The sequence below is a fragment of the Medicago sativa genome, chromosome 7 (genome assembly GCF_051527215.1).
Source record: "Medicago sativa cultivar Bolivia chromosome 7, Bolivia_mono, whole genome shotgun sequence".
In the NCBI taxonomy this organism is placed as follows: domain Eukaryota; kingdom Viridiplantae; phylum Streptophyta; class Magnoliopsida; order Fabales; family Fabaceae; genus Medicago; species Medicago sativa.
The window spans coordinates 82,021,898-82,049,841 of record NC_140755.1 but is presented as its reverse complement, the minus strand read 5'-3'; the positions used below and the strand labels follow the sequence as shown (position 1 = coordinate 82,049,841).

The following is a 27,944-nucleotide window of genomic DNA, read 5'->3' as shown; positions in this document are numbered from 1 at the left end:
TTAAATATATATCATATCCAACAAATGTGACTAGCTATAACATTGAACCCAATTTTAAAATGCTTTGTTATTATTTAAACATATTGGTCATCAATTATTTTCAGTCCTTCAATTTCATAGCCTATATAGCTTTTATGATTAAAGTGTGAAGGAGGGTACCCTCCAAATAAGCTACATGAACATGACAATCAATTCAAACAGGTTACAAAAATGTGAAAGGAAAAAATTCAAACAGTGACATGTTAGTAATTGGATTTCCTCATTGGGCATAGTGGAAAGGGGTAGTCTTGTATTGTACGTCACACAATATAAATATGTATGATATCTTTTGTGGGGTTGTGTTGATTTGTATTGTACTACTATATATCTATTTTTTTTTTTTTTGAAAGGAAATGAAATAATAAAATTATTTGAATTTATTTGATGTTAGGTGAACTGTGAAATACAGAATGGAAAAGGGCCAGTGAATCTATATGAGGCAAAACCAGTTAAATAAATATACTGACACTAGGCCAGTGATGCCAATTTTAAAGAGACCGAACCAAAACTATATTAATTGGCTGTATTGCAAAATGGTGTTAGATAATATATTATGAACAGAAAGGATGCAAAATCATTGAACCTCAATTATTTTGGAAGTTGACATTATGTAATCAACAACGTTGTTGGTTTATTGGTTACTTCATTATATTTATTATTAGTGTTATTATTGAGTTGAGATTCTCACTAAATGCTAACTAGATGTGAAGAGCTCTCCTAATGGTTTATGTTTATCAGTACCAGCTTCAGTAAAAAAATGGAGAAGATCCTAATTCATGATCCATTTAACTATGACAAGAATTTGCTGCCACAACATTTTCACATTGTAGTTGATTTCAAACATTTGTTTAAGAAAGGACGGTTCAAATTTTTAACTCAATTTCACGCAATAAAACAATTTCAACCATAATTTAAGATCGGACAATTCAATTCTATTTATTTGATCATTAAGTGATATCATTGTTAGGGATGTTCATGGGCCGATTTGGTTTAATTTTGAGTAGAATTTACACATTTGTTAGTATAAAGCTCAAACCGATAAACAAGGAGTTGCTTTTGGTAGGATTTATTGGGCACTCTAAATTCAAATGTAGAAAAATGTTTGAGAACAATGTCATATTTATTTTATTTTTTTTGTTAAAAAAAGCCAAAGTTGGATTATTAACAGCATAAAGCACCAATGGTGCACATGCCTACAACTAAATTATATCGATGTTCATTGTTTAGTATATCATAAGTTCATAACTAATATGCAAGGCAATATTAAAAAAAAAAAAAAAACTAATATGCAAGACAATGCAAATGCAAGTTACATCTTTTTTTTTCTTCAAGAAAATGCAAGTTACATCTTAAAACCATATATTAATTTAATACACCAACAACATTAAAGCTTCATTGAAACATAGTGTTATATATTCTTTTTGAGTGTATTGTTGGGTGAGTTCTTTGGCGGACCACTTTTATAAGTGGTTCCTTGTGGATCGGTGTTTAAAATCATAAAAAATTCTAATGAGAGTCGATGATTCTATTTAAAAATAAAAACTCATGACATTTCTCATATTTACGATTAAGACAATGATTTGATTGATGATAGTTCATCATGATAGACAATGATTTGATTGACGATAGTTCATCATGATTTTTTTAGGGGAGTTTAATATGAGTTATATATTCTTTTTTTGTTGATTTAATCAAATTGATTTCAATCAAGTTAGTATTACAGTCGTAAAAATGTGTGGAGGACTATTAACATCTACAACCAAAGCATTTCAATCAACGTTTTTTTTTTTTTAACAAGAGTTTTCAACATTTCTTAAACACTAGTCCACGATGGACCACTTATGAAAGTAGTCCATATTAGAATTTTTCGGTATCATTCTACAAATATGCCGATAAAGAAATAACCCCTAGCTTTAGTTTCTTCTAATTTTCCTTGATATTTTGTACTAGGTAGTATAATATGTAAATCATAATGAAAAAAAAAAAATTGAACATATCAAGTCCAGGTTAGGCTAACGGGTATACGGATGGAAATCTTAAAATATGATATCTAAACCAAACTAGACTAAGTTTAGACAGTTTGATTTAATTTTGTATCCGATCAATAAAATTTTCAACCTAAATGTTATGGATTGATTCAGATTACGCTTTGATTCTAAATAGAATCAAAGCGTAATCTGAATCAATCCATAACAGATTGATTCAGATTACGCTTTGATTCTATTCTACCCAAACATATGAACATCCCCAATCATTGCCTCCAAACTCTCTTGTTTTGAAGTATAAGAATCTTTCAAATCAAAAGCAACAATGTCATCATTTTGGTTGACGTCGTTGCTGCCAATACAATACAAGACTCATAGTCATAGTACACCACAGGCCTATTTCTTTGTTTTTCTTTTGGTCATGTCACACTCTCTTCAAAGTGAAGAGGTACATGCTGGTAGGTAAAAACGATGTTAACCGTAAAAGGGAAAAGAAAAACTTGCAGAAAGATCAATTATTCGTGGGTTGATTTTATTGGTGCAATCCTTGCGGTCTCGACGGCTAAAAAATTCTAACAAGTTATTGACTTCTTAGTAATCATCATCACCCCATCATATTCAAATCATATATGCTTACTTTATAGTATAAAGTTTATACAATAACAAAGTGCTTCCATTAAAATATAGGGAAACACCCCGGTGAAGATAAAATTTATGTAATCAATTCTTTCAAAGAATAAATATGTTTTCGTTTTCAACTTATAAAATTTGCTTTTTTGACTACTTTAACCAGTGTTTCGGAGATAATGACCGAAACACTGGTTAGCATGGCCCTTAAATATTTAATATTGTTGGTTAAAGAAATATGTAATTGACAAGAATCCAAAGTAGTTCCTTCAAAAAAAGAATCCAAAGTAGTGTTGCTGTTAGAAATGGGAATAAAGAAAAGCTTAAAAAGAGTAGAGTTTGCCGTTGCATATTCTTTGCTTTTTGTTCTAAATTTCATTCACTTATATATCTAATTAACATAACCCTTATTTTAGTACAGATATATACATATTAACAATTATAAATAAAAGACTTAAGAGGAGCAACGTCAACATAGCTGGATGGTAGGGTACAACAACCCCACAAAGGAACAAGCCACAACTTTGAATCTCACTATCTCTCACTCTCAATCTCTCTCTTGCCCTTTTGGTATTTCTTTTCTTTCCTTTATACATGGCAAATATAAAATCAACTAAAATCTTTATGAAAATAAATGTATGGATCAATATCTCAATCCATGATTTTATGTAATCAAATCATCTAGAATTGATCCCCTTATGTGTAATTTTAATATGAGAGGATAAAATGTGATTTTTCACCATTCAAAACAAGAGAGAAACACTTAAAAATTTAAATATGGTAAATTTGAATGGTGAGAAACTATACTTACACCTTTCATGTAATAAAAGTTACAAATGAAAAGATTCATTCCTCAAACCATCTATAGTAGCTTGCAATCATACAAAGGCTGCCAAACCCTTAAATTTAGGTTCAATTGGATATTACATCTAGATTTAACTAACGACTTCACTAACTACTGCCTCGATATAGTGGCTACCAATACAATAGTTGCATATCTTGTTGAAAATAAAATACAAAGGTTTAACGATTCTGCAGCTACTGCGTCGATATAGCTACATCAATATAGCGGCTACAATATTGTTAGATCTAGGTTTAATTGAATCTTGCATCTAGATTTGACGGCTCTACAACTACAATAAAGAACTTGTGTATGCGATTTTTACTGGTCTTAACCATCCGATTTATAGGAGAAGAGACTTAGCACTCTGAAGTTCAGCTTAGAGGTAAGTAAAAATTTGACTTCAACCGCTATTTAATCTTATGTTTTTGAATGAATCGTCTTTAAACAAAGCTGATTAGCTATTCGAACTCAAATGATTGATTGTGTATAAAATTTTACCTACATCTGCAAATATGTACTAGTCTATCGATATAGTGGCTACAATATCGTTAGATTCGTTAGATCTAGGTGTAATTGAATCTTGCATCTAGATTTGACGACTCTTTAACTACAACAAATAATTTGTGTACCCGATTTTTATTGGTTTGAACCTTCTGATTTATAGGTGAAGATTGAAGAGCCTCTATCATTTGAAGTTCAGCTTCGAGGTAAGTAAAATTTGACTTCAACAAGTATTTGATCTTATGTTCTTTTGAACGAATCGTCTTCAAACAAAGTTGATTAGTTATTTGAACTCAATTGTTTGACTGTGTATGAAATTTTACCTGCATATGCAAATATGTACTAGTCTATTGATATAGTGGCTACAGTATCGTTAGATCTAGGTGTAATTGAATCTTACATCTAGATTTGACGACTCTTTAACTACAACAAAGAATTTGCGTATCCGATTTTTATTGGTTTTAACTTTCTGATTTATAGGTGAAGATTGAAGAGCTTCTATCATTTGAAGTTCAACTTTAAAGTAAGTAAAACTTGACTTCAGCCACTATTCAAACTTATGTGTTTTTTCGTAAGAATCGTCTTCAAACGAAATTAATTAACTATTTGAACTCAATCAATTGATTCTGTGTAAGAAATTTTACCTACATTTGAGCAAACATGTACTATAGTTTCTACATGTGTGTACTTTTATAACAGTGTGAATCTGTTACAGCTAGGATGCCCTGTACACGACACACACAAAATAAACCTCAATTTCAACTTGCAGTACTAGACAACAATTATGCTACTTTACAGCCCACAAAATGTAATATAAATTATTTATATCATTATTATTATTATTTCCACCTCTTTCTCTCTTTCTTCTCTGTCACACAACACAAAACAAACATTACTTACACACATTTTCTCTCTCAAAAGTACAATATTTTTGGTTATGCTTGAATTACAATCTTATTGAATTGAATTCTTCAATAGTTCATGTACATATATAGACATATATATATTTATAGTGATGATTTTATAATTGAGTTTGTAATGTTTGGTAGAGGTGGTAGTAGTAATAAACCTTCTGCTGATAGTTGTGTTGTGTCTGTCGGCGCAAGGTCACTTTCTGTCGGCATTGTCTCTTTCCACTATCCAACCATCATACATACGTTCATAAACTCTTGCTAAGAAGAAAAAAAAAATACTTTTTTTTCATTTCAATTAATAAAATTAATTAATTAATTAAAGTACAAAGAATAGACAGAGTGGTTTTTTTCTGGGTTTTCATTGCTTACAGAGTGGCACCACCACCTTTTAGGAAGCATTTTCATATTTCAACTTCAACAATTGTTTCTGATCTTAAAAGGGTTTGTTTATTTTAGTTTTTTTTTTGTGTGTGCTGAAAAAAAATTCATCTTGTGAAACCATTTTGATGCAATTGGTGCATATGAGGGAAGAAAGAGGGAGGTTTTTGGTCAATCTTGATTTTCGTGACCAGCATTGGAAGGTTTCTGCAAAGTGTCATTGGTAAATGTATCACAGGCTTTCTCAGATCCTGCCTCATTATTTTGATTTCACAAAAAGTAACCACTCTATTTTAGTACTCCATTTTCACACTTTTACTTTAATTTAATTCTTAAATGTAAACTATATATGTGAAGAGTTTATGCAATGTTATTAAGCTAGATCCATTTGTATCATCTTTGCATGACATTTAGAATCACACATGCATTTTGCAGAAAGTCTTAAACTTGTTACCATTTTTGCCTTTGAAGTTGAAACTACTATGTAATGTACTCTTTGTGCTGCATTACATTATATTTATGTACTATTTAGTTTTTTTATATTTGCTTTCTTAACTGCATGTCTTCTGCTAAGTTTTTATTTCATATTGTTATGTAATTTAACTTTTCTTTTACAATGTGTTAGGTGAAAGAGGATTTGTCTCATTTCTTTAGAAGCACATTAGATTCATATTTTATAGATTGTGATAATTTTTTTATTGTTTTGGAGTTCAGGTTGGATGTATAATAGTAGTTGGTGGAAATTTGTAGAGCAAAAGTGAAGTGATTTCCATACCAGATGTCAAAATCTCTTGCAGCAATAATAGGAGGAGCTGCAGGAGCAGTGGCATTGGTAGGGATATCGATAATACTTATATGGTTTTATTTGTTTCGCCAAACAAGTGTTTCTAGGACTTCAGAGACAGGGTCCTCTGATCCTTCACAAGGTAACAAACATCTCAAATGACATGAGTGTATTCTGTGATCAATATGTGCTAGTTTCCCTAATGATGCAGAGGAATTTCATTACATGCAGTTGGAAGACATGGTGGAATTGAGTTGCAAATGCGAGATACTAGGCGTTTTGCGATGGAAGAACTTTCACATGCTACCAAGAATTTCAATGACAAAAATTTGATTGGAGAAGGGAAATTTGGTGAGGTTTACAAGGGTTTACTTCAAGATGGGATGCTTGTAGCCATCAAGAAGCGTCGCGGTGTCACAAGTCAGGAATTTGTTGATGAGGTAAAACTTAGTTTTCTTTCTGAATGACAGGCTTCATTATGATGAAATTGTTAAACCAGTTTGATGATTAATTATGATATGAAATTGTATTATGATTTCTCATTTTCTTTTCCAGTTATTTTCTCTTCATAGTTCTGAGGGATTGGAGCTAAAGGCATATACATTTTGTTATCTTTTCTCAAATGCAGTTATGTCGTGTTGTTCATTCTCTTGCTTTGATCTAACATGAATGAGTTTTACTTTAGGTACGCTATCTTTCATCTATTCAACATCGGAATCTCGTAACTCTTATTGGATACTGCCAAGAAAACAATCTACAGTTTCTTATATACGAATATGTGCCTAATGGAAGCGTCTCAAGTCACTTGTATGGTAAATTTCTGCATTTTCACCTGTGACTATATTCTATTTCGACCGTCTGCAAAGTTTTCTTGTGCTCTTGCTGATAATTGTGGCTTTGATTTTCCTTTGAAGGCGCTAGTCAACAACCTCGAGAAAAGCTAGAATTCAAACATAGACTCTCAATAGCTCAAGGTGCCGCTAAAGGTGATCCTTTGCAAAATCAGTGAGCATTTGTGGCTTTCCTGGTATCAGTTTTCTTCTCTTTTAGATAAAAATTCACAAGTATCTTAATGGATACGCAATCCTAAGACTTTCAGTCATTTGGTAAACCTTGTCTATGCTTAAAGCTATGACGAAATTGTTTCTGATTTTCAAATGATAAGTCATAGTTCATACTATTTTCTATGCAGGTTTGGCTCATCTTCACTCTCTGAGTCCCCGTTTGGTGCATAAGAATTTCAAAACATCTAATGTTCTTGTCGATGAAAACTTCATTTCTAAGGTCGCAGATGCAGGGCTTCGTAATTTCCTAGCCAGAGTTGAAATTGTAGGCACATCTTCTCAAGTTGATGCAGATGAGATATTCCTTGCACCTGAGTAATTTCTCTACAAAATCATCTATGATTCACATTGTCATGGTTGTACATGAACTTTTCTTGATTTACATGCATCACGATCTCTTGCAGGGTAAGAGAGTTCAGACAATTTTCTGAGAAGAGCGATGTATATAGCTTTGGGGTATTTTTGCTGGAATTGTTGAGTGGGAAGGAAGCAACAGAATCACCCCATCCAAACACCAATCAAAATCTGGTCGAATCGGTATATGATCATTTTTTAACTTCGTTATTAGAATTACTATTCCGACTATATCACTATCCAGTGTGAATCACCATTAGAATTGCTATTTGAACTAAATCACTATCGAATGTGAAATTCTGAACACACACCCCTAATGCTCAGTACCAGACATCTGGAGTGTGGAGTTTGCAGTGTCGGACATAAACCAATGCATATTAGAATCACTATTTAAGACAATATCTTTATCCACTATGAGACTCAACAATCATAGATCTAGCATGCTGATGTGCTCTCTAGCACCGACACTTTTGATCGTGTTTGTGTTTGTACTTCATAATTGTAAAGTGATTGATATGTGCTCTTTTTTCTCTCTAATGCAGGTGTTAAGTAATCAAAACAACAGCACTATGAATACAATAATTGATCAAAGAATGGAGGGTAGATTTACAGCTGAAGGCATGGAAAGTTACATCCTACTGTTAATAAGATGTTTGGATCCTTCAAGTGAAAGAAGACCTGCGATGAGCTACGTGGAAATGGAACTCGATAGAATCATCGAAAAAGAAATGAACTTGACAACAATGATGGGTGAAAGAACACCAACCGTTACTCTCGGAAGCCAATTATTCAAATCAAATAAATAAATAAATAAAAAGAAGGTGTTATTTTCATAAATTGTTGCCTATATTATATTTGTGAATTACATAGGGCTAGGCTAGCTGCTTCACAAGTGTATTATAAAAAGGAGTTGTATCTATCCCTTGTTTTTTTTCCTGGGCCAATGAGCAGTTGTATTCTTTTATTTTCCCCTAATGATTTTCTGGGGTTCATAAATATATGAGATGAGATCTCTTGTAAGAAATTATTTGTTGTTAATATGACAGTGAAGATTGGTTGGTGTGGTAAACTATTTATCAGTTTTTTTCTTTAATTTTTCTGCTGTCTAGTGACCACTTAGTTCCATTTCATTGATGAAGTTATAACTGATGATTCTAATAGTACTATATAGTCTTATACTGGACCAATGGCTTTGAATTCAAACTACATTTTCCTTTTGGCATAAAGCAATTTGGGAAGGTGATGGAGAGTGGGGACAGACTAGGTTCATAATATGACTGGGAATTGCTGATGGGAGAATTGGAAATGCAATGCAAGTATTCACTTTACAGCAGAAAGGGAGGCAATCTTAATTCCAAGCAACTCACCTTGAAATTCATTTATTAACATTGCATGGTTTGTTAGACTATCAGGACTGTCTCACATTAATGTGCCAAAAACTGGATGTAGCCAGCTGTAATTAGACCCCAAAAATTATAAAGATGAAATATACTTTTATTTTCATCTTTAAATCTTAACAAAAGTCTTTTAGGTTTAGCCCAACTAACAATGTTAATATTGTTAGGCTCGACATCTTTAGCTTCAAACTCGGGGTCTCGCAGTTGTGTATGTAAGTTTAAGTGATGTTGTCACTTCATCTATAGACTAAAAAAAAAGTAAATCTTAACAAAATGAATTTATTAATCTGGTGAGGTTTAAGTCATAAACAGCTTTAAAAAATCACTACTATAAGTATTGCAATTATGCAATTTTGATCCTATTTTTTTTAGACCAATGTGAAATCTCCAAATCCTTGCCCCTTTTTGCAATTTTGTGGTCCCCTAGTTTTTCTCTAATTTGAAGCATATATGTCGACATTTTTACTCTACTTGGACACCACGTAATGCCACTTTGACATATGTGACATGGAAAAAGATAATTAAAATTTGAAAACTCTATCCCTTTTAGTTTAATTGCCCATCACCCTCTTCAATTCCCCATTCCTCAAATATATGTATGACAAAATATATTACCAACAATCGTATGAGTTTTATAATTTAGTATAATAAGATAAGATAATAAATGATAAATGAAATCTTTCATACAACAAAAAGAGAATAAAAAAGAATCAAGCAACTTGCTTCCATGTTAAGATAGGTTTAAAGTCAAATTAAGTTTGACTAATAAGGTTATGAAGTGCACCAAACTTAATCAAAATTCTATAAAAAAATAAAAATAATTTTGGTCTAAATAAACTTTCCTAACTTCAAACCAAAATCCACAAATAAATCAGAGAACAACTTTATCCATCATAGACTTCTTTAAATTTCCACATGACTTTGAAAATAAACATATTATAGTACATTTAAATAGATTTGTTTTTTGCACGTAAGAGACTATAAGGTTTGACTTTAAGACCTCATGCATGTTAGCCAAACCCCTCACCATTTCTTGGTGGCTTAAATATGAGAAAATTAAAGTAGACTAATAAACTTCAATTGAAAAGGTTATAATTTAATTGAAGGTACAAAATTTAATAATAATAATAATAACGACAAATATTATTCATGTTTATTTAAAATTTAAATAAAACAATTTGATAAGTCTAAAAATCATTTCTTTTAAATTGTGATCCAACCCCTAAAGACCGATCTGACCTATTTCCACCGTAATTTACATGGTTTTGAAGTGGTGGTGATTTTAAAAACTCTTTTGACTTATTAGTCCATGGTCAAACAGTTTCACTTTCAGTGACTTGAAGCCACCACTATTCCATCTCTTTCTCCACCTCAATTGCAGTAGTTTTATTCCCAGAGAACACTCTTCATGGTTACAGTTATTGTACAAACATCATATCATTATTATTAACTATAGAAACATGAATACAATGCTCGAATGTCTCTCCTTCAACTCCTTAACTCCTTCACCACGCAACGTTCCACCTCCTCTTCCTCCACATTCACAAGGTAAATTACACTAAACCCTAACTCTTCAATTTCAATCACACACACACACACACACACTAACTGTTTGTAAAAATGTCTCACTGAAAAACCCTAATTTTCATTTCTCAGAACAACAATCACCAACACCATCAACAAGCCCCAATGTCTCTCGCGAATTCGATCTCGCTATTCAAGGTCCTTCTTACAACGAAATCCGCACCATGATTCAAATCCCTCTTCAACCACACAACATCCAAATTCAACAACATGAAGTCCAAGAACTTGAACAAGAAGATGAAGATTCACAACACCGTAATATCCTAACCCAAGTTCTACAACCCGACGCAAACAGCGTCCGTGAAACTCTCGCTAATGCAAAACCCAAAAGTACCCTCACGCGTCTTGTTTCTTCTTACTTTGATCACAGTGAAACCACTTCACATCTTTGTCTAATTCTCTTTCGCACAGTTAATCGTGCTCGTGAAATGTATAACCCTATCTTTGATCTCATCTCTGTTCTTCCTGTAGATTGTTCTTCACTATCTCAACCGCAATGTGATACAGCTTATGATCTTTTCGTCGAATTTAACCTTCATGAAAATCCGTTTATTTTCCCTCATTTTAATACCCTGCGGAATAGTTTCTCTGATTTGAAACACCAAATTCAGCTCGATAGGCGGAAATGCCGGCATAGAATTCGTTTATTTCGTCGCGCCAATGTTGGTTGCGCCGTCTGTGTACTCGCAACTGTATCTATAGCTGTTGTCACTGCGGTAATTGTTTCCACACATGCTTCGATTGGATTTTTGTCAATGGCGCCGATTTGTTTTCCTTTTCAAAAGAGAAGAAAAAAGAAGGAATTGGCTAGGTTGAAACAGCTTGATGCTGCTGAGAATGGAACTTTTGTTGTGAATCATGTTAACACTATTGATAGTCTTGTGGACCGGCTTCAAACTGCGGTGGAAGGCGATAAGGCTTATGTTCGGTTCGCGTTGGAGAGGGGAAGGGATAGACATCCTATACAGGAAGTGATCAAGCAACTGAGGAAGACGCAACCGATTTTTGAACAGTTGCTTAAGGATCTTGAGCAGCATATATATTTATGCTTTTATACAGTTAACAAAGCTAGAGGTGCATTACTCAAAGAGATATCACATCATCAAACTGTAGTAAGTTAGTTTAACAATGTTGGGGAATGTAAATTTAAGGTATGATTTTGAGATTTTCTATAATTGACTCACAATAGGTCTTAATATTTTTAGACCCTGTTATGATGAAATTTTTTTGAGATAATTACGGCTGATTTGTGATGCATGCAATTTGTTTAAGCATGCACCATTGACCAACAACTGAAAGTATAGCATAGGCTTTGTTTATAATTTGTAACAATATATGATGATATATCCAAATTGACATGATAATATTTAGTTAGTACCTGCTAGCCTCTTTTAAATTTTAATTACTATCAAAGTTTTATATCTTGCTTTAAGGATTTTATCATAGGGTCAATGTTTTAGTATGGTATTGTGACTGTGCTATTTGTGGTAGTGTGTAATTGTTGTTATGTATCATGAGTTCATGATGCACTGAACAGTGTTATGCAAAATTGCAGTTTTATATCTTGCAATTTTATGTTTGTTGCAATTTTATCATAGGGTCAAATTTTATATCTTGCTTTCAGTATTGTTTGGTATGTAGGTTGTCTGTTTATTTAATTTTGTTTTCTAGAACCAAAATGTATCATATTGTTTGTATAATTCTTTGTTCTTCTGTTTATTCTTGTTCTTAATGCATTTTAGGGTAACAGTATAATAGCTTGGCAATGGTAGGAAATGTGATCATGGAGAACTAGGAAATGCATCATTTTTTGGTTTTAGTTCCTTGTTGTTCTGTTCTATTCTTGTTCTTAATTCGTTTTAAGGCAATAGTATAATAGCATATAATAGCTCTACAATGGTAGGAAATGTCATACAACCTAATCCCAAACTGAGCCGTTCCATCCATGGCAAGAGGAAGAAAAGCTCCAAACTTGCAACCAACTTGAATCCCCCCCATTCCTTCTGAAATGGAATTTCAGAAAGAAGCCAAAGGCTTCCTAGCTCTAAAACAACAAGCTCTTGTACCTAGTTTTTTACCAACACCTAGGTTTGGATATTATTGGTTAATTTGGTTTAATTTTGGGAAACTGAACCTGTGGTGGTAAAACTGTTACTAACTCATCTGTCGTTTGAGTACCCAACACCCCGTCAATCTGCCTGCATCACCAGTTTCTGATTTGGATTTTGCGGGTAGTAACTTGGGTAATCTCGGCCAAAAAATGGTTGAGCTCCGTTTGCCAAAAATTATAAGGGCTGAGCTTAGTTCCCCAATACCCTGCCCACTTGACTGTAACCAAAACCCATAGTCTCGCTAAGCCTGCTTCAAACTCCTGAAAACCTCCAACCCCATCATTCAATTTGTTCCAATGAGAACACCATGCTCAGTAAAAGACCCAAAATGCCTGCAAATTTAAACTACTCAATCCAAAACAAGTCGGGCTCCTCCTTCAAGATTGCTTGGTGTGCCTCTCACCATTGCTCGCCCCTTCTGGTCATGACTTCAGATGGGCATTTTTCGTCTAGTCATGATTTCAGATGGGCATTTTTTTGCTTAAAGGGTGGATCGGATAATCGGATTCTAGGACCTGATGCTTGTTTCTGCGAAATTTTGAGCAATTCAAGGGGCTTGTAGAGCAACTACCTTATTCTTTTTGTTTGTTTTATTAGTTTAGTTTTAGGCATCGTTGTGGGCCGGATACATGGCAGATTTTTGGGTCAAGTTTCTTATTCTATCTTATGCATAAAATAAGTATTGGGCTAGTTTTCAACATCTTGCATTCAAAAAAATAACATATAGTTTTGAAAGTGTACTTTGACATTATTTATCCGAAAGTATATGGGTATAAAGTTTGTGTTTTTTCTTGCTTGTATTGTACATCGGAGATTGGAATCCTGACGCATAAAAATTTCTTATTTTTTTACATTATAAACGAAATATGCATCCAAATTTTGAAATTCAGACACACTGGGAACACGGACACAAACAAGAAATTGAAAAAACATTCATTAAATCAATAAAACAACAGAATTCATATCATGAATGAGCTAAGCTAGTAACACTCTTACAAGATGATGTGCTTTCTTAGCTGGATTCAAACGTGTAAATTGCAATTTCTTCTAATGTCCTGGGAAAATGAAACTTGTCTCAAGAACATGAACAAATTTGACCAGGATAGTGTCTAACTCGACGGTCCCATGAAATTATATTGAGCGAATACAGAATAATTGTTGGAATCACATTGTGGTGAGTTAAACATGTCCATTTGAATCGATCGATGGACCACGATACTTAACAATGACCACTATTCTTGTATCACTTTGCTTGAGAATACCATTCAATCTGCTCTTCAATTTCGAGAGTGTGACATTATCATTAATCCAAAGCAAATTTAGTTTGTCTTTGTTTCAGTAAACTGCAACTGGGTTAAAATTCATTTTGAATATTAAACAACTAGGTTAGAATTCATTTTGCAACTGTGTTAGGACAACAGTACTTAATTAGTTTAGATGCAACATTACCATGCCCAGAACAACAGTGTACTACTTGTTTTTTTTATTTCTCCTACTTTTCCTTTCGTTTCAAAACAACTGCACTTTTATAATAACACGAGATAAGCCCGATGAGAAAGCCAGGTACTCTCTCTTGGAAGCACACCATTGCAACTCGTGATCGTTTATTGCTGTCAGCAACTCATGTGACTTTAAAGCATCTCAAATACATGATTTTATAATGTTTTTTTAAATATAATACTAACAAACATTTTAATATTTTTCATGTATCGTAAGGAAAATGTCGTGACACACAACTGCAGCACCGCAGCATGGCTTCGTCTCGACAGTTTGAATGGCGAATAGAGCGTGTTCATCATCTAAAATGACGAACTGCACTGTTCATGCACAGTATTTCTTGTGATGCCATTGGACTATAAATACAACGTTACTTCTCAACTCAACAATTCATTTAGCATTCCTCTTCACTCAACGTTCCTCTTGACATGAAATTTTTCTTATTCTTTTACGGTACTTACTTGGTTTAGATGGATAATAGCTAATCATAGATTGGTTTTTATTTTCTTCTCCCCAAACCCAAAAAAAGAAAAAGAAAAACTGATGGAAATGTCCTCTGTGTTATAGTTGGATTAGTGAACATTTTCTTTTTGGTACAAGGATTAGTGAACATTTTCTTTCTGTTTTATTTTCTTTGGCAAACTTCTTTTTCCTTTTTTTTTTCTTTCTATTTTTTTATTGATTACATGTTTTATGAATGCCTCCTCTTATATGTTCTTTTTTTTATTTGGTATTTTTAATGATTTTTTTGGATAAAAGATTTAATAAAAATACATAAAAATTAAACATCTTTAAATCGGAAATTACCTAAAAACATCTATTACGATTTTTTTATCTTTTGTATTTGAGTGTACTTGTTAAATATTGGTGCATTCACTATTATCATAAATATAAAGTAGAATATATTGAATTGTGAGTGATGAAAGTAGTATTAATTAGAGTTTTAATCAGAAAAAAGTAATTGATATTGCATTATGAAAATTCAAATGAGTCAATTATTTTGGGATAATTTTTTTTTCAAATGTCTCAGTTATTCATGGAGAAAGTACTCCCTCCGTTTCAAAATACATGTCCAAGTCAACCACTTCACATATGCCAAAGCATAATTTTGACCGTTAATATTTTTAATTATCTAAAGTAAAAAAATTATAAAAATTTAATATTTTGAAAATATTTGTCGAGACAAATCAAACAACATCTTACATGCTAATATTTGTATTTATACATTAGTTAAAAAATATGGTCAAAGTAAGTCAAGTGAATAGTGCACATTGCAAAAATTGGACATGTATTTTGAAACGGATGGAGTATCTTTTTATTAAAAAGTAATGTAACTATGACTTAATTAAAAAAGTCAAAATTTATATTTTTAATAAAATCTATGTTTATAGTTTCTTGAACCATTGTCTATGGAACACCACTCAACAAGACTTTAAAATAATTTAAGAAATTTAAGAAATGGGAAATTGGGGAAAAAAAGATAGGAAAGAGGGTGATGAACAGGAGCGATGGCTAGTATAGCCAAAGGGGTAGCAATGGCTACCCAAAAAAAAAAAAATTAAGAGTAGTAGGTATGTTATTATAGATTTGGCTACCCCTAATAATATATATTTGGCTACCCCAAGTTTAATTTTAGTTGAAATAATTTTGTTTGACTTTAGTTACTTTTCAGAACTTTGAATTATTTGATCTCTTCTCATAGAAATTGAAGAATCTATCTTTAATACTCTTAGTCCAAAACATAGACTAAATACATAATTTAATGAATGAATCTAAAAAGTTGATTTTTGCTTATAATAGTGACCGGAGAGAGTATCATATAGTCCCAACATTCATCCCATTAGTAATGTTATATTAAAATTATAATATTATTAACTTGTTAGTAAATATATTTGAACAAATGAAAGGAAACAACACTTTATTTACATTGAAAAGGACATTGCAAGTCACTTAAACTCATAGGCAGTTATGGATGAATTTGAGTCTTTTAAGGATTGTCGAGTTCGACTTTCATAAATAGCTACTATCAGTTTTAATTTCTTTCATTGTTGATTTCTACGTACAATCATTTGTTCCGTTGTTGCTTTTTTTTGGTAAAATTTGTTGCTTTCATTTTTGGTATAATACTTTTTTATTGCTTTAAGTGTATTTTATGAAGTACATTTTATACAAGTAATATTTATTGTGATTTTTTTATTGGTTAAGTTCACAGTTAATGTTTTAAAAAAAATTATATGTGGCCGCCTCATAAAAATATTGCTAGCTTCGCCGCCGATGATGAATGATGGAATGTAAAAAGGGATGGTACTTGCCTAGTTGCGCTCAAATGTTTTGTTGTACTAGACGCTCCTTTCAACAGTAAGCAAGCATCCAAGAGCTCCATTGGCATTCCTACCTAATAATTTCACTTTCTCTTGGCAAAAAGCCAAATAAAACAATCGTTTAATAAGAGACATTGGCCTAATAATTTCACTTTCTCTTGGCAAAAAAAAAGCCAAAGAAAACAATCGTTTAATATTGGAAGTGACACGCAACTCCAGCATGGCAGGGAGTCTCGCCCAGTTGAATGGTGTTGTGTGCTTATCCTAGGCCCGAATAGTTTTTTTTTTGAAGAAATCCTAGGCCCGAATAGTTAATGCATCATTTTAGAGAGTGTGTTCTATATATTGTAGGCAAGCTATTAATGCCCAATACATACACCTCAGATGGATAACGTTGTTGCGTCGACCGTCCACAAAGATTGGAAAATATAGTTGGGACTCGGCGTGTTTGGTCACACTTTACAAAGTCATGTGATGCGGCAGTAAAAAGGGTATGTTCAATTAGCGAGTGTACGCTACTTCTACAAGCATGGGTTTGCTCAAGAATGTTGTACATCGCTCTTGTTCTCAGGAAAGCGATGAATTTCCGTTCGCAAATAGGTAAGTATAATGATGTCTATATATCTAAATTATAAAAGCGATGAATTTCCGTTCGCAAATAGGTTAGTATAATGATGTCTATATTTATTATGATTATAAAGTTTTTTTTGAAGAAGTTAAATTAGCCCACTTAAATTAAATTGACTTTGAAGAAACTAAATTAGCCCACTTAAATTGACTTTATTATGATTATAAAGTTTTTTTTTTTTTTGAAGAAGCTAAATTAGCCCACTTAAATTGACATTAGAGAGAATCGAACCTAAGACCTCAAGGAGGAGCACACTCCCATATCTCAAGTCAATACCACTAGGCCAACCCAAGTGGGTTAATTATGATTATAAATTTATATATATATATATATATATATATATATATATAGAGAGAGAGAGAGAGAGAGAGAGAGAGAGAGAGAGAGAGAGAGAGAGAGAGATTTTAAAAGTGTAGAATTGATTTAGACATATTTGAATATTTTTTAGTATATTTGAATTAATTTTATTTTGAGTTAGCATTAATATTTTTGACTCCAAATTTAATTTTTTTTTTCATTCATTTTTAATATTTTTTTTACAAATAATTTTTTTTTGACAAAACAAATCAAATTTATTGTTTTTCTCTGCTTTACATGAATATATAAATATAAATGACCACCACTTTATGGTCGACTCATTTTTAACTAAAATCAATTCATTCAAGATTAATTTTTGTTGCCTCATATTCAAACTCATACTTAGTGTTATTTACTTTCCTCCATTGAAAATGCTTTTAGTTACGTTGATAATTGAGAAGAAAGAAAAAATTTAAAAAGAAAAATTGAAATGTTTTATAAAATCTAAACTATTTCAGTAAAAGCCTTCTGACAGGTGTCAATGTATCAGATTTTTGGTTGCATGAGGCAGCTTTGGTGTTGAATTGTCGTGTGGGAATTTTTCCTTTTGTGTATTTGGGGCTGCCTATAGGGGGATCCTCGGAAGTTAGATTTTTGGAAACCGATTGTCAACTCTATTATTGCTAGGCTGTCGAGTTGGAAAAGTAAATTTCTTTTGTTTGGTGGTCGTTTGATACTCTTGAAATTTGTCCTATCATCTCTTCCGGTTTACTTTCTTTCCTTCTTCAAGGCCCCTGCAGGTATAATTTCTTCTATCGAATCTTTATTTAAAAAAAAAAATTTGGGGGGGTGGTGAGGATTTTAGGAAAATTTCTTGGGTGGATTGGGACTCTGTCTGTTTATCGAGGGAGGATGGTGGATTAGGTGTGAGAAGGTTGAGGGAGTTTAATGTTTCTCTGTTGGGGAAGTGGTGTTGGCGTATGTTGGTTGATAAGGAGGGTTTATGGTATCGAGTCTTGAAGGCTAGATACGGGGAGGAAGGGGGGCGGCTGAAGGAGGGTGGGAGAGATAGCTCTTTGTGGTGGCGGATGATTTCTAGCATTCGCTGCGGTGTGGGGGTGTGGGAGGGGAGTTGGTTCGAAGATAATTTGCGGAGGGAGCACATACTTTTGGTCAGATAATTGGGTGGGGGATGTGCCTTTACGGGTGCAATTTCCTCGCCTTTTTGATTTGGCAGTGGATAAATGGGTGACGGTGCGTCAGATGGAGAGGAGGGGGTGGGTCGACGGTGGTGGTGCCTGGGAGTGGAGGAGGCGCCTTTTGGCGTGGGAGGAGGAGTCAGTGTCCCAGTGTGCATCTCTGTTGCATAATGTTGTTTTGCAGGACCATATTATTGACAGGTGGCGGTGGCTTCTTGACCCTGTTCATGGCTATTCCGTTAAGGGTACTTACTCTTATCTCACGGCGCCGAGTTTCACTCCAGAGCGTGTGTTGTCTGTCGATTTATGGAAGAAGCAAGTTCCGCTTAAGGTCTCTGTTTTTGCTTGGCGTCTTCTCCGCAACCGAATCCCAACTAAAGACAACCTTTTCCGTATGCGCATCATTCCTCTTGACGACACTTCTTGTATTAGTGGGTGCGGTTCTTCCGAGACCACGGATCATTTACTCATTCATTGTGATTATTTCGGTATGGTGTGGCATCATATCTATCAGTGGCTAGGCATCTCATTTATTGCTCCAGAGTTCGCTAGTGATCACCTTTATCATTTTGGTCACTTGGCGGGGTTACCGCGATTGTCTCACTCTTTTATGACGGTAATTTGGATGGCTACTGTTTGGGTTATTTGGAAGAAAAGAAACAACAGGATTTTTAACCAGAAGATTGACACTTTGGATCATTTAGTAGACAAAGTTAAACTTATGTCTTTTTCTTGGCTACATGCGAATATGCCTACTTTCGCCTACAGTTACAATGACTGGTGGCGTCACCCTTTACCTTGTATGGGTGTTATTTTGTAGCTTGTTTTGATTTATTTCGCTTCAGTGGTGCTTTTATTGGCACTAGACTTGTATCTGTGACTTTTGTTGGGTGGTTCTCTTTTGCATACCTTGTGCGAGATGAATCACCCTTTGTGTTATAATATATTTCATTTTGGCTTGTTCAAAAAAAAATTAAAGCAAATGTAAAACTTTTTTTTTTATCAAAAACAAATGTAAAACTGAATTTTGGTTTTCAATTTTTGAAATAAAAACTGAATTTTGGTTGGCAACAATTAAATTCAAATTTTTAAAAATATAATTTAAAAAACAAGAAACGTGGCCCTGACAGACATTCAGCCTGATTCCAGGATCATGGTCTTAATTCATAAGCCCGAGGATACGAACAATACCCAATAATATATGTACTATCATTTTGAGACTGGATAAATCTGAGTACATTCCATTGCCATCAATAGAGATAAGGAATCAATCTTATTTGGATGCAAACTCAAATTAAAAATATGAATTATGTTAACAAGTGTTTTAGGGATATTGTTTAAAAAAATCATGTAAAAAAAGTTATTTTAAGAGTACAAGTCAAGCGTCGTTAAAAAAACCAAGTCAAACACATGTAAAAGGTATAATTTCATATTTTGATGCAAAAATTAAGTGCATATTTTTTATTGCCTAAAGAAAACCTTAAAAGTGTTTGTTAGCATTTTTCTAAAAATATTTGCGCATACATGCATAAGAAAAAATCTAATCACCTTGCTTTTATCATTCATTAATTTTTTAACTTTATATTTGTATGTGTGGATGCTCAAAGATTTTTCATTCAAGTTCTAACCGATCAAGATTTGTTTAATAGGAGTGTTATTGATACTTTGTAACGCTCACTCGTTAATTGTGAAACTCACGTGAGTTTCATCCTTTGAAGGTCCCATATAAAATGGCGAGATTCACATGAGTTTTATCTGATAAAAAAGTGAGTGTTGAAAAGATTGTTAAAAAGAAATTGTTTTAAGCATTTATCTTTGTTTAGAGACAAAGCCTTGCCGTAATTAACCGTAGCAGAGTAAACTACACTCTCTTCCTCTAAGAGAAGCTTGGATCGCATTTCTTCTCCCTCTTACGTTGAAATACACACCTCATTCCCCTAAAAGATGCTTAAACATACACTCTATTACCTTATTATTTAATCATAAAAATACCTTTTTATCTTAAAATCAATCGAAGTTTAATATATATTTAATTTTTAAGATAGAGGAGTGTAATTCAATGAAGGGGGGTGTAATTTGCTGGTCTGTTTTAAAACTTACAAGTGTACGGTCTTGGGCCTCTTAATTATTATTGGAATATAAAAAAAATTATTTTAAATATGGGTCGTACTAATCAGTGCTCCGAGATAGAAGTAAAAGCAACACACATTTTAACACACACTTTTCAACACATTCTCTTTGATTGTTTAAAATCCACACGGGGCCTACCAAATTTATATGGGACCCACATGATTTGGTAGAACCCATGTGAATTTTAACTAATAAAAAAGTGTGTTGAAAAGTGCGTGTTAAAACATGTGTTGCTAGCATTCCTCAAAAAACTATTGAAACACAAAAAACTTAGAAGTCGATAAAACAAGTTTTAAGTTGAAAACAACACTTTTTACACTTTTGAAGAATTAATTACACAAGTTTTAATACGATATTACTATATTTGTTTCCTTAATGAGTATTCGGGACACGGGTTCATTTTAAATATAGAAGAATTTTGCAATACAAATGAAGTTGTTTATTTATCTATTTCCCTATTTTATTAGCCACCAAAATGTATCATGTTAAACGTTTTGACTACTTCATTAACTACAAAATACAAGACATTAATAACTTATTTTACAAAAATCTATGTACTTATGTCATTTTTTTTTAAAATTATATAAAATAAATGATAAGATTTCATGATAAGATTTTTCTTCATACTTAAAAGAAAATAATCTTATCTTAAAAATTATGCATTCATTACATTGAAATTTAAAAATTGACTTTTACTTCATTAAACTTACAAATTATTTTCATTTTTGTCTTCTTAAAGAGTGTCCTGAAAGGCACTTGTTAGTACTCCTTTCGTTTTTTTTTCGTCCTCTTGATCTTAGCTGAATTGGTAGAAACAATGCATAATATATGCAAGGTTCGGGATTCGAACCCGGACACCGCAAATTTATACATTCGAAAGAAGCACATGATGCAAATTATTAACAAATTATTAATTAATTGTAAGAATCTTTTTAAAAGAAAGAATAAAAACATTTGTTTGTAAGAAAGCGATATGTTACCGTTTTGGCTCCAAGTGAGAGTTATTAATGTCTTTTTCAACGTAAATTCACTCGCCTTGTCACTCACACTCACACACCCACTCTCAATCTCGCCGGAGCTCCATTTTCCGGCTACCTCGCCGGAGATGGTAAACCACCAAAGCTTGCATCTTTGAGAAAACCCATTTCATTTTCCATCATCATTCTCACTTTTTCAGAAATGGGTCATCATTTTCTTCATCTTCTTCTATGTCTTCTCTTCTTCACTACCCATCACGCAAATGCCTTCAATCCTTCAATTCCCAACGACGCATTGTCTCTTCTCACCTTCAAACGCTTTGTCTCTTCCGACCCTTCAAATCTTCTCTCTGGTTGGAGCCACCGTTTATCTTTCAAATTCTGCAACTGGCACGGCGTCACTTGCGGCGGTGGAGACGGTAGAGTGACTGAACTTAATGTTACCGGTCTTTGCGGCGGTGAATTGGTGTCTGACATTGGAGATTTGTCTGAGCTAAGAGTATTGTCTCTTCCCGGAAACATGTTTTCCGGCGAGATTCCGGTGAGTTTGGTGAATCTCCGGGGGCTTGAGGTTCTTGAGCTTCAAGGAAACAACTTTTCAGGGGAAGTGCCTTTTCAGATGAGTTATTTTGAATCAATTATTCTTGTTAATCTATCTGGTAATGCTTTTTCTGGTGAAATTCCAAATGGGTTGGTTTTTTCCAGGAATGTGGAAATTGTTGATTTGTCTAATAATCAATTTTCTGGTTCTATTCCTTTGAATGATTCTGGTAGTTGTGATTCTTTGAAGCATTTGAAACTTTCACATAATTTTTTGACTGGTGAGATTCCACACCAAATTGGGAAATGTAGAAACTTGAGGACCCTTTTGGTGGATGGGAATATTTTGGATGGTGAAATCCCTCGTGAGATTGGGGATGTTGTTGAACTTAGAGTTCTTGATGTTTCTAGAAATAGCCTCACTGGAAGGATACCTAATGAGCTAAGTAATTGTTTGAAATTGTCTGTGCTTGTGCTTACTGATTTGTATGAGGATCACCGCGGTTCGAATGATGGAGGTTTGTTGGAGGACAGTAGGTTTAGAGGTGAATTTAATGCTTTTGTTGGGAATATTCCTTATGAAGTGCTGTTGCTTTTGAGTTTGCGGGTTTTGTGGGCGCCTCGAGCAAATCTCGGTGGACGGTTGCCTGCTGCTGGATGGTCAGATTCATGTTCTCTTAAAGTACTCAATTTGGCACAGAATTATGTTACTGGTGTCGTGCCTGAGAGTGTGGGGATGTGTAGGAATCTAACTTTCTTGGACTTGAGTTCTAACAATTTAGTGGGACATCTGCCTTTGCAGCATCTTTGGGTTCCTTGTATGACATATTTCAATGTAAGCAGGAATAATATATCTGGCATGCTTCCAGGGTTTATGAAAGAAAGGTGTCGATCGAGTAGCACCCTTGCTGCACTCGAACCTGCATTCCTAGAATTGGAAGGTTTGAATGACGCATACTTTAACATTCGTAGTTTGAGATTTCAAGAGAATGCTTTCATTGGTTCAGGTTTTGAAGAGACTGTTGTCGTTAGCCATGACTTCAGCTCGAACAGTTTTGTGGGGCCTTTACCATTGTTCTTTGTTGGAGATAATCTTTTTACCGAAAATGAAAATCGTAACGCATCGTACATGTTGTCTCTCAATAATAATAAATTCAATGGAACGCTTTCAAACCGACTAGTTTCAAACTGTAATGATCTCAAGACATTGTCGGTTAACCTGAGTGTGAACCAACTATGCGGGGAGATTTCCCAAGCGTTGTTTCTGAACTGTCCGCAGTTGATGGATTTTGAAGCGGCATACAATCAAATTGATGGATCAATTGAACCTGGAATAGGTGAGTTGGCATTACTTAGGTATCTTGATTTGACTGGAAACAAATTATCGGGAGAACTGCCTAATCAATTGGGAAACTTAAAAAACATGAAATGGATGCTTCTAGGAGGAAACAATCTTACAGGCGAAATTCCTCACCAACTTGGTAGATTGACTTCCCTTGTTGTTTTGAATGTATCTCACAATTCACTAATTGGAACAATTCCACCAAGTTTGTCAAATGCCACAAGTCTTGAAATAATGTTGCTAAATCACAACAATCTTTCTGGGGAAATACCTCTATCGGTTTCTGCTCTTTCCAATCTTGTTCAACTAGATGTTTCATTCAACAATCTTTCCGGTCATATTCCTCCTCTTCAACACCCGAGGGATTGTGGTTCTTATAAAGGGAACCAACACCTGCACTCTTGCCCTGATCCATACTTTGACTCGCCTGCTTCTCTCCCCGCTCCTCTTGCAGTCAAGAATTCCCATAGTCGTCGTAGATGGAGGAAAGGAAGGACTGTGGTTATTGCGGTGTCCGCTTCTGCTTTGGTGGGTCTATGTGCACTTTTGGGATTAGTGTTGGTGATTTGTTGTAGAAAGAGTAAACTTACTCGGCTTAGCAGCATTAGAAGGCGAGAAGTGGTGACCTTTCAAGTTGTTCCAATAGAATTGAGTTACGACAGTGTGGTCACAACTACCGGAAATTTCAGCATCCGGTATCTAATTGGCACAGGTGGCTTTGGATCAACTTACAAAGCAGAGCTATCACCGGGTTTTCTTGTTGCCATAAAGAGGCTTTCAATTGGTAGATTTCAAGGCATGCAACAGTTTGAAACCGAAATAAGGACGCTTGGGAGAATTCGACACAAGAATCTCGTGACTCTAATTGGCTATTACGTAGGAAAAGCTGAAATGCTGTTAATTTACAATTACCTCTCTGGTGGAAACCTTGAAGCTTTCATACATGATAGATCAGGGAAAAATGTGCAGTGGCCGGTTATTTACAAAATAGCAAAAGACATCGCCGAGGCCCTTGCTTACCTCCATTACTCTTGTGTTCCTCGCATAGTTCATCGAGATATCAAGCCTAGCAACATTTTACTTGACGAAGATCTTAATGCGTACCTGTCTGATTTTGGCTTGGCACGGCTGCTGGAGGTATCCGAGACTCATGCCACCACTGATGTGGCAGGCACATTTGGTTATGTTGCGCCTGAGTACGCCACCACTTGTAGGGTTTCTGATAAAGCTGATGTCTACAGTTACGGTGTAGTGCTGTTAGAATTGATATCAGGAAGAAGGTCGCTTGATCCGTCGTTTTCTGATTATGGAAATGGATTCAATATAGTACCGTGGGCTGAGCTTCTAATGACCGAAGGTCGTTGTTCAGAGCTGTTTTCATCGGCTTTGTGGGAAGTAGGGCCCAAGGAAAAGTTGCTAGGGCTTTTAAAGATTGCATTAACTTGCACAGAAGAGACTCTTTCTATTCGACCGTCGATGAAGCATGTTCTCGACAAATTGAAACAGTTGAAAAGTTGAAAACTTTCAGCAAATCATACTGAACAGCGAAGGAGTACTGCTTTTGGTTGCTGGAAAATACTGAATGAGGTTAGTGATCCAACATAATCTACTCCTGCAACTTTCTCTTATCATTCTGATATTTGTTTTCACGTGGCATCAACAACAACAACAACAACCAAGCCTTATCCCACTAAGTGGGGTCGGCTACATGGATCAAATGACGCCATAGTGTTCTATCAAAAACCATATTTGTTTTCACGTGGCATACATCTAAATAATCATATTGTATGTTAAATAGTATACACATGGAAATTCTTGCGGAAGAATAACCATCCAGCTTAAACTTTGCTTGTATATTTTGAATCAGAAAATCTACCATACAATGATACAACAAAATATCCTCAAGATACTTTCTTTTGTTCCTAATGAGATATGCCCTGATTTAAGTCTTCATTATCAAGATATGCTCTTCCTTGTATATAATTGTTTTTTTTTTAGGATTGGTTTAATCCATTTTTCTAATAATCATATTATAACTGCTGTTCGTCTGTTTCATCCTGTTTGATGTCAATATCTCAAGAACATTTTAATACTTTTGTGCCCTTTCTCTGTTGAATCCATACTTTGAGCATCTCTTCTCAAACGAGGAATTAACTGAGAAAGATGTTTGACTCTCTCTCATGTCTATATTGTTTTTTCACAAGAAAAAAATGGCGGTATGGAGATGCCTGCCATTATTATAGGGCAGGCCGCCAATGGTACAATTACCGCACAGGCCTAAACCTTGGCACCAGGTGCTCTTCATGATAAGGGTTGTTCAAGCGAAATTTTTAGGGGCTTCAGAAGAATCGAACACCTGTCCATTGAAAAGATTAGATTTCAATTCCAGATTCATGACCACTTTCGCTATCCCGCTTTGGCTCTCATCAACAACGACATTACTAAATGCCTAAATCAAATACTTTTTTATAGGCCAATATCAGCGGTTAATTTATTAAGGGGAGAGGGAAATAAGAAATGTTAGTAGCTGGGGTCGAACCTTAGACCCTACACATAAAACTCGTCATGTGTCTCAACTCAACCCATACCATTAGGCTACTCCTTCAGGAAAGCCTAAATCTAACACTTGATCACAGGGTGGTCCATGTTATTTTATTATTATGCCCATAATGTGAAATATTTTATTATTATGCTAATCATATTAAACATCAATTATTGATACCTACATTTTTCACGTGTTGTACAGATGACAAACAAAAAAGGTTACAGGTACAGCAACTACAAAGAACTTATCATGGCAAATAGGAATCTCATTCTCATCATCATGGCAAAGTTATGAGCTGTTACTACAAAACCTATCTTCTTCCTTTCACATTTGTGCCAACAGTTATTTTTTGACACAATCTGAAGAATGTAGGTGGGGTAATTACTGGATGCATTTTGCTTGCATCCTATTCTATAGCATTACATAATGGTATGTGTGCCATTATGATTATTTTGACATTTTTGGAGGGTATTCTTTTAAGTGACCACATGGGAACTATGAAAAGAATACAAAATTCATTAATTACTTGGTGACAAAGCAATTGTTGTCATTATGCTCAAAATATGTTTGGTTTGAGATCAGTGTCTGTACAAAAGTACTTACCAAAATTGTGAATCACTTCTTTGTCTAAATCTACCGAAAGGTGTGAATGTAGTTGTCACATTTTGATGTAAAAGACATTGAAGCAATTAATGATCTTGTGGGGACAATATAGAATATTCTCGACATTGTTTCTTTTTTTGTTTATTTAATTCCAACTTGTAAAGATGGTTGGTTTTTAGAGTAGGAAAAGGTGATTCTTCAAATCCGCTGTCTTTATAAATTGATTGAGTGCCCGTTTGGTTCAGCTTTGAATATAATTGATTCTGAGAGAATTGATTCTAAGAGAATTGATTCTGGCAGAATTGATTCTGAGAGAATTGATTTATGTTTGGATACAATTATGTAGAATTGATTAAACAAAATGATTTATGTTTGGATGCAATTATGTAGAATTGCTTTTGAATGTATAATTACTAAAATAGACATAGCTAAAGGAGAATTGATAAAGAATGAGAATTGATAAAGGGCAATAAAGTAAAATAACGTGTTGTAATAATAAAATATACAAACCTATACACGTTGTTCAAGGAGAATTGATTCTAGAAAAGCTAGAAGCTAGGATTTGTAGCTTCATGGAGAATTGCTTTTGGAGGACAAAAGCAATTCTGAAAAGCTGAACCAAACACGTTGTTTTTGACTAGAATTGCTTTTGGCACTGTAGAGAATTGATTTTGGGCTAGAATTGCTTCTCAGAAGTGGAACCAAACAGGCCCTGAATATACTTGGAACTGTTTTGAATATACTTTAAAATTTAATTCATTCATTTTCCTTTGTTTCTAACTCTTTATTTTAAGGTCAAATACCTCCCTGGATCCTTTAAGTTTCACGTTTGTAACAGATAGGTCCTTTAAGTTTCAAAGGTTGCAGATAGGTCCTTTAAGTTTTTAAGGTTTCAGATAGGTCCTTAACGGAGGTTAATAGAAAGGACCTATCTGAAACAAACTCGAAACTTAAAGGACCTATCTGAAACCTTAGAAACTTAAAGGACTTATCTGTAACCTTTGAAACTTAAAGGACCTATCTGTTACAAACGTGAAACTTAAAGGACCCAGGGAGGTATTTGGCCTTATTTTAAACTTGGAACTGTTTTGAAAAATCAAACTAGTGCCGAATATACTGAGCCGATATATTTTCAGGCTTAAAGCGACATGTTATATGATCTCACTAAAGTTAGTAGAGAATGAGTATGAGGGTTGCTTTTCTGACATAGAATACTTCCTATTGACACATGGAAATGACCAAATTACCCCCAGCGGTTGTTAACTGCCGTTGGGAAACACGCT

General features: G+C 34.1%; 4 protein-coding genes across 5 annotated transcripts; all 4 read left to right on the top strand.

Annotated features, from left to right (window-relative positions):
* Nucleotides 1-4,866: 4,866 nt before the first annotated feature.
* Nucleotides 4,867-8,559, top strand: LOC146909225 (Protein kinase superfamily protein). Its single transcript, XM_085724928.1, has 8 exons — nt 4,867-5,567; nt 6,003-6,214; nt 6,304-6,512; nt 6,758-6,884; nt 6,987-7,058; nt 7,265-7,451; nt 7,541-7,673; nt 8,033-8,559. The coding sequence occupies exons 2-8, from the start codon at nt 6,067-6,069 to the stop codon at nt 8,294-8,296; spliced, it is 1,140 nt and encodes a 379-aa protein (XP_085581054.1). The 5' UTR covers nt 4,867-5,567; nt 6,003-6,066; the 3' UTR covers nt 8,297-8,559.
* Nucleotides 8,560-10,186: 1,627 nt separating this feature from the next.
* LOC146909224 (UPF0496 protein At3g19330-like) lies at nt 10,187-14,705 on the top strand. Of its 2 annotated transcripts, XM_085724925.1 has the most exons (3): nt 10,210-10,435; nt 10,544-11,622; nt 14,299-14,705. In XM_085724925.1, the coding sequence occupies exons 1-2, from the start codon at nt 10,348-10,350 to the stop codon at nt 11,590-11,592; spliced, it is 1,137 nt and encodes a 378-aa protein (XP_085581051.1). In that variant the 5' UTR covers nt 10,210-10,347; the 3' UTR covers nt 11,593-11,622; nt 14,299-14,705. The 2 variants fall into 2 exon arrangements, with proteins under 2 accessions (XP_085581052.1, XP_085581051.1); XM_085724926.1 differs by lacking the exon at nt 14,299-14,705 and having other exon boundaries at nt 10,187-10,435; nt 10,544-11,848.
* Nucleotides 14,706-18,588: 3,883 nt separating this feature from the next.
* On the top strand, nt 18,589-19,344 carry LOC146909223 (uncharacterized). Its single transcript, XM_085729336.1, has one exon. The coding sequence runs from the start codon at nt 18,589-18,591 to the stop codon at nt 19,342-19,344; it is 756 nt and encodes a 251-aa protein (XP_085585462.1).
* A 2,343-nt stretch (nt 19,345-21,687) lies between these two features.
* Nucleotides 21,688-26,784, top strand: LOC146909222 (LRR receptor-like serine/threonine-protein kinase RPK2). The gene is made up of 2 exons (XM_085724924.1): nt 21,688-25,100; nt 26,260-26,784. Exon 1 carries the CDS (start codon nt 21,834-21,836, stop codon nt 25,029-25,031), a length of 3,198 nt encoding a protein of 1,065 aa, XP_085581050.1. The 5' UTR covers nt 21,688-21,833; the 3' UTR covers nt 25,032-25,100; nt 26,260-26,784.
* The last annotated feature ends 1,160 nt before the right edge of the window (nt 26,785-27,944 follow it).

Coding starts and splice junctions, on each gene's coding strand:
- LOC146909225 (XM_085724928.1), top strand. CDS start 6,067: ATGTCAAAATCTCTTGCAGCAATAATAGGAGGAGCTGCAGGAGCAGTG. Junction 6,215..6,303: donor GTCCTCTGATCCTTCACAAG/GTAACAAACATC, acceptor CATTACATGCAG/TTGGAAGACATGGTGGAATT. Junction 7,452..7,540: donor GAGATATTCCTTGCACCTGA/GTAATTTCTCTA, acceptor GATCTCTTGCAG/GGTAAGAGAGTTCAGACAAT.
- LOC146909224 (XM_085724925.1), top strand. CDS start 10,348: ATGAATACAATGCTCGAATGTCTCTCCTTCAACTCCTTAACTCCTTCA. Junction 10,436..10,543: donor TCTTCCTCCACATTCACAAG/GTAAATTACACT, acceptor TTCATTTCTCAG/AACAACAATCACCAACACCA.
- LOC146909223 (XM_085729336.1), top strand. CDS start 18,589: ATGGAGAGGAGGGGGTGGGTCGACGGTGGTGGTGCCTGGGAGTGGAGG.
- LOC146909222 (XM_085724924.1), top strand. CDS start 21,834: ATGGGTCATCATTTTCTTCATCTTCTTCTATGTCTTCTCTTCTTCACT.